Source organism: Panicum virgatum, chromosome 2N (assembly GCF_016808335.1).
Source record: "Panicum virgatum strain AP13 chromosome 2N, P.virgatum_v5, whole genome shotgun sequence".
Classification (NCBI taxonomy): Eukaryota; Viridiplantae; Streptophyta; class Magnoliopsida; order Poales; family Poaceae; genus Panicum; species Panicum virgatum.
In genome coordinates, this window is record NC_053146.1 from 4,184,669 (window position 1) to 4,189,216 (window position 4,548).

A 4,548-nucleotide genomic window follows, 5' to 3' on the forward strand; every position below is an offset into this window, starting at 1 on the left:
GGCTATACTCTCATTCTTTATCAATTGAAATAGCTAGGCATAATCTTGTACCCATTCGTTCAAAAAAAATCCTCATCTATTCATCATCCTCTCAATCACAAATCTTGGCACAAAACTGATAATACAATAAACATTGAGACATAGGGTTCGTCTACAATATAATAATTAGACTATGTTTTAGCAATTTCTAGAAAAGAAATGTGTTTATCAAAATTAAAAACTAACAACAGAAACACAATTAACCTGAGGCACTGTAGAGCCATAAACTAACTTCATATTGATCAGCACTTTCGTGGCAGAGAGAGAGAATCCAATGAAGAGGGACAAAGCAGAGTTACTGGCAATATGGTTTCTTTTCTGCGAAAACAACGCTTACATATATGCACGTAGTACACATATCTCTATTTTTTAAGGGTTAAGGGGGTGGGGGAGAGCATCCCCACCTGAAATATTTCATTGTGGCCTCTAACAGCCAGTATGATAATCAATGTTTTATGCTATTTGTCTTATAAGGCGAATTGTGGCATGGCGAAAGCTGTTGAGGTGACACTGAGGGTTCAAGCAACGAGGTACATAGTCGGTGGAGTGGCTGGCGAAAGCCTTGACAGAATCTAGCCTACCTTGATGATGATGACGTCCTTGGCGTTGTTCGCCTCCTTGGAGGCGTCGTCGTAGTGATTCTACTCCTCCCATACTTGGCCAGTGTTCGAAGTGACAACTGATGTGCAACGAAAGCGTTGCGCCCGGTGCAAGGAGAGGTGCCCACCTCCGCACATCAAGGCTCGTGCTTCCAAACTCGACGCCGAATTCCGTGAGTTCTAGTTTTTTATCAGTGGTTACGTCACAGTTGAGTCACTTATCTCTATGTACACAAGCACGCAACTCTACCACTATTAGTACCTTGAGAGACTAAGCCGGCATATTCCAATATTAACGGAGTCACTATAGGTGTCTCATTCCAAATTTTGCTATATAAATTATTAGTCTTTTTAATTTTTGTAGATATATAAATTTTGCTATGCACCTAGACATAATATATTCTAGATATATAGAAAAAAGATGTATATAAAAAAGATCAAAATAACTAATAATTTAGGACCGAGGGGCTATATATATGCGGTAATGGCAGAACGAAGATGACTACAGCGGTGTTTTACCCAACTACGATACGATGAAACCACATTCCTCAGTCCCATGAGTGAAACAAGAGGAATGGAAGGCTTGACCTAATCAATTTCCATTATCGCAACGGAGGTGCACCATGGCGATCGAGCTAGGCAGCTAGCTGGCGGCGCACCGGACATGAAGACATGGGGAAGAAGAGTTGTGTGCGGCGGCGCACTGCGGGATGACACGCGGGGACGCCCTCGAGCATCTCGACCGAACCATCCATCTCTCTAGAACACAGCCACCCCAACACGCCCGAGCCATCAGCGTCGCCGCTGCGTCCCGCCATGGTGCCACGTCGTCGGCCTCCGCCACCACTTTGACCGCCCCACCCACCTCCGCCTCCCTCGTCGCCTCCTATATAAATCCCTCCCCCCGATCCTCCACACCGCAAACCCAACCCCAGCTCCGCCTCCGATCCTCACTCGAGGTCGCCCCAAGCTCCACCGTCACTACTCACGTCCGTTCCCTCTGCTCTTGCTCCGCTCGATCAGCTGGTTCCGTCGATCATCCGACCCCAATTCTCAGTTCTCAGCTACTCCTGACCGATTTGATCAGCTTCCCCCGACCGGCAATGGCGTCGTCCGTCACTGCTCCCCCCGCGGCTCCGGCCGCCGTGCAGGCGCCGGCCAAGTCCAAGAAGCCGTCGCAGCTCAACCCCGGCACCGGCAAGGCCAGGACCGCGGCCCCCGCGCGGCCAATGCGCGCCGCTCCACCGGCGCGGCGCGGCGGCGAGGCTGGCGGCACCTCCGGGCCCAAGTGGAACCCGCTCCAGCGTCTCGCGGCGGCGGCGCTGGACGCCGTGGAGGAGGGGCTCGTGGCGGGGCTCCTCGAGCGCGCGCACCCGCTCCCGCGGACGGCGGACCCGGCCGTGCAGATCGCGGGCAACTACGCGCCCGTCGGGGAGCGCCCGCCCCGCCGCGGCGAGCAGCTCCCCGTCGCCGGCCGCGTCCCGGCGTGCCTGGACGGGGTCTACGTCCGCAACGGCGCCAACCCGCTCCACGCGCCGCGCGCCGGGCACCACCTCTTCGACGGCGACGGGATGCTGCACGCCGTGCGGCTCCGCGGCGGCCGCGCCGAGTCCTACGCGTGCCGATTCACGGAGACGGCGCGGCTCCGGCAGGAGCGCGCCATCGGCCGGGCGGTCTTCCCCAAGGCCATCGGCGAGCTCCACGGCCACTCGGGCGTGGCGCGCCTGCTCCTCTTCGGGGCCCGCTCCCTCTGCGGCGTGCTCGACGCCTCGCAGGGGATCGGGGTCGCCAACGCCGGCCTCGTCTACCACAACAACCGCCTCCTCGCCATGTCCGAGGACGACCTCCCGTACCACGTGCGCGTCACCGCCGACGGCGACCTCGAGACCGTCGGCCGCTACGACTTCGGCGGCCAGCTTGACGGCACCATGATCGCGCACCCCAAGCTCGACCCGGCCACCGGCGAGCTCTTCGCGCTCAGCTACAATGTCGTCTCCAAGCCGTACCTCAAGTACTTCTACTTCACCGCCGACGGCCGCAAGTCCCCCGACGTCGAGATCCCCGTCGACGCGCCCACCATGATGCACGACTTCGCCATCACCGAGAACCACGCCATCATCCCGGACCAGCAGATCGTCTTCAAGCTCCAGGAGATGGTGCTCGGCGGCTCCCCGGTGGTGTACGACAGGAGCAAGACCGCGCGGTTCGGGGTGCTGCCGAAGCGCGCCGCCGACGCGTTGCAGCTCCGGTGGGTGGAGGTCCCCGACTGCTTCTGCTTCCACCTCTGGAACGCGTGGGAGGACGAGGCCACCGGCGAGATCGTGGTGATCGGGTCCTGCATGACCCCCGCCGACGCCGTGTTCAACGAGTCCTCCGGCGGGGAGGAGAGCTTCCGCAGCGTGCTCTCGGAGATCCGGCTGGACCCGCGCGCCGGCACGTCCCGGCGGCGCGCGGTGCTGAGCGACGCCGACCAGGTGAACCTCGAGGCCGGCATGGTGAACCGGCAGCTGCTCGGGCGCCAGACCCGCTACGCCTACCTCGCCATCGCCGAGCCGTGGCCCAAGGTGTCCGGCTTCGCCAAGGTGGACCTGGAGGCCGGCACCGTCGAGAAGTTCATCTACGGCGAGGGCCGGTACGGCGGCGAGCCCTGCTTCGTGCCGCGCCCGGACGCCAGCGCCGGCGCCGCCGAGGACGACGGGTACGTGCTGTGCTACGTGCACGACGAGGCGCTCGGCGCGTCGGAGTTGCTCGTCGTGAACGCCCGCGACATGCGGGCGGAGGCCGCCGTCAAGCTGCCGGGGCGCGTGCCGTACGGGCTGCACGGCACGTTCATCGCCGGCGAGGAGCTGCAGCGGCAGGCCTAGCGGGCCGGCGGCGCGAGCTGCCTCGGCGATCACGAACTCGACCACCTCGCGTACATACAGACTTGTTACAGAGCACACAGTAGCTAGCAGGCTGCTAGTGACGTGGCAACTAAATTATTCACAGCTAGTTGTTGCTTAGCTTAGTACAGGGAATTTATTATTTTTTTCATTAGAGCAGTAGATTGGATGCTGATTACGGCCGTGTGGTACTTATTTTTGGGGCAGACGTACGGCGGCCGTATATGTGTATAGTACCTAGTATATATATAGATGTATATAGGATTTACAAAATTGTAGAATTTTCTGAGAAATAAAGGGATTTATGTACATATGTAACTACGGGTGCTTGTTCATATGTATGTATAAAATGGTACCTCTACTACGGACGGGTATACGTGCGTACGTGTATGTATTTTTCTGTATTTATACGCACGCTCCGATTGCTACCTAAAAAAAAATTGCATCAGATTTCCTTTTGTCGAGTTTGACTTGTGTCGGCTACCTTGTCGGAGACACCACTGTGTGAACTGACGACACGAGTACACGATCAGTGTTAGTTTAACGGGATGCTCTGTCAAGGGCAGAGGAGGTACCTTAAAAGCCACTACCACAGGCTAATGACCGTCAAGGTCGTCTTAAACAAAGTGCTACTATACAAGGATCATCTTGAAAGAAAAGGATGATATGATTATATTAATCAAGGTGCTAATCCTACGTTTAAGGCCATCTTCTAAGCAAAATAGATACAACATATACCTTCCATTAGAGCATCTCTAGCGGTCCCTAATTCCCAATCCAACTACCATATTAAGGGTTGATAAGAAAATAGTGCTCTCCTAAAAAAAATTTCCCAATAATTATTGGAACTAGCAAATAATTCACCCTAACTCTCCCTGAATAAAAGGGGATATTATTATTGGAAGGCTGCAAAAGCAAGGTGCTGGCTAATTGGCGCGCGCCAGGAGGGCTGCTGGCGCACGATCTCCCACAACAGTTGTTTTTTCTTTTTCTAGAAAGTTTGTTTCTCCGTAGCTTTCTATTTTTGG

General features: G+C 55.8%; 1 protein-coding gene across 1 annotated transcript; it reads left to right on the plus strand.

Annotated features, from left to right (window-relative positions):
* Nucleotides 1-1,568: 1,568 nt before the first annotated feature.
* LOC120659353 (9-cis-epoxycarotenoid dioxygenase NCED4, chloroplastic-like) lies at nt 1,569-3,882 on the plus strand. Its single transcript, XM_039937469.1, has one exon. It carries the CDS (start codon nt 1,742-1,744, stop codon nt 3,500-3,502), a length of 1,761 nt encoding a protein of 586 aa, XP_039793403.1. The 5' UTR covers nt 1,569-1,741; the 3' UTR covers nt 3,503-3,882.
* The last annotated feature ends 666 nt before the right edge of the window (nt 3,883-4,548 follow it).

Bases quoted from the DNA above. Each gene is read 5' to 3' on its own strand.
- LOC120659353 (XM_039937469.1), top strand. From the start codon at position 1,742: ATGGCGTCGTCCGTCACTGCTCCCCCCGCGGCTCCGGCCGCCGTGCAG.